The sequence below is a fragment of the Rhagoletis zephyria genome, unplaced genomic scaffold (genome assembly GCF_001687245.7).
Source record: "Rhagoletis zephyria isolate East Lansing unplaced genomic scaffold, Rhagoletis_zephyria_1.1 Rzeph_scaffold_62615, whole genome shotgun sequence".
NCBI classification, from domain to species: Eukaryota; Metazoa; Arthropoda; class Insecta; order Diptera; family Tephritidae; genus Rhagoletis; species Rhagoletis zephyria.
The window spans coordinates 1-1,542 of NW_016219666.1; the positions used below are offsets into that span (position 1 = coordinate 1).

General features: G+C 41.2%; 1 protein-coding gene across 1 annotated transcript; it reads left to right on the forward strand.

Moving 5' to 3' along the window:
• Positions 1-1,040: 1,040 nt before the first annotated feature.
• Positions 1,041-1,505, forward strand: LOC108356653 (uncharacterized; the record flags this gene model as incomplete). The annotated part of the gene is made up of 2 exons (XM_017607752.1): positions 1,041-1,095; positions 1,169-1,505. Coding segments are annotated over exons 1-2 (392 nt in total), but the record flags the coding sequence as incomplete, so codon positions are not given.
• Between the last annotated feature and the right edge of the window lie 37 nt (positions 1,506-1,542).

Below are 1,542 nucleotides of genomic sequence, written 5' to 3' on the forward strand. Positions count from 1 at the left end.
TCCGGACCCATCGGCGTAGCCAGGTAGGGGCAGGGGGTGCCAATTATTCGCAACTCGACTCACACATCTGCTCTCTGAGAGCACTCTTCAACAATCCCACATACGCTAGCAGTGGAACTACATTTCCCTATCAATAAGTACCGCTGCCGAGGAGGTAGTTGGATTTCAGTGAGCCCGAAAGAACAACTGGTCCGATGAGGAATGTCAAGAAGCCGCAGAGAAAAAGGATGCCACCTATAGGACACGCTGCGATCGGGCGCAACGCGAACAATTTGGGACCCCTATAGGTAACTGAAGAAGAAGCGACACGTATGTATTTTTCAATAAGAATACAGAGACCGAAATACGTGAGTACGAAGATCTTGAGATGCTGGCCGACAGGAAGACCGCCCGAAAATTCTAACCGAGGGTTAGGCGACTTACGGAAGGTTTCAAGACCAGGGCGAACTCCTGTAAGAACAACAATGGCGACCTAGTGACCGGTGTCCAGAATGTACTTAAATTATGGAGAGAACACTTTTCCACCCTACTGAATGGTAGAAGCGCTGAAAGTAGCCGCTGGAAAATAAATACAGTTTTGCAAATATTTATTTGAATTCTACGTTATTTCTAACTTTTAAAGCGTGCTTGTTATACATGTGGAACCAACATTGCTCCAAACGTGTTGGTTCAATAATTCAGTACTACAAACAGATGTCTACCAAATACTGAGGTTAATATGAAATACGAAAGAGATCTGCTGCTTCCATTTAATTGTCGCATGTAGATAAATTAACGCAATTCTTTAACTGGCGAATCCAATGATATTGCGTCTTTCTATAGACTATTTGCCAAATAGTTGTTCGAAGAATCGCACAAAAAAACAACCACGCTAGCTAGAACAAATTAGCCCAAGTGTTTTGCCAACGTTTTTTTTTAAGTAAATATAAATTTTAAATAAACAAAACAGGCCACATATATTCCATATAAATTTGGTAGATTTCTTCTAAAGTTTTAGTGGCTTTTAAACCCTCAGAAAGAAAGGAACTACTTGTGAAACCATGAATGTTTTAGTAATCATCTCATTTTTGGTCTGCTTAATAGCTGCCAGCGACGGTGAGTTGCAAAACGAAGTTGGTTTTAACAAAATTTGTGATTTATGTGTTAATTTTTGCATTTACATCAATAGCCCGTCATAAATCTAGCTGGACGCAAAGTCGAACAAGTACAGATGAAAACCCTCACGTTGCTACCCTTATCACACCCGAGACTACAAAACCGGAGCTCGTAGGATCGTCGGAAAATAAAGTTTTTTATGATCCGTTTGGCCGTTGGCAAAAGAAACATAAGAGTATTTCATCTTTGTTTCCATGGAATTGGCATTGGCCTCACAAGAAAACGACGACTACAACAACAACAACAACAACGACAACAAAGAAACCATGCCAAAGATGTCGCAGAACAACAACAACAACGACAGAACCACCCTGCGATTATGACGATGATGAGCCAACTACACTTGCACCGCAAAATAATACCACGACTGCTGCTCAAGAAACAACT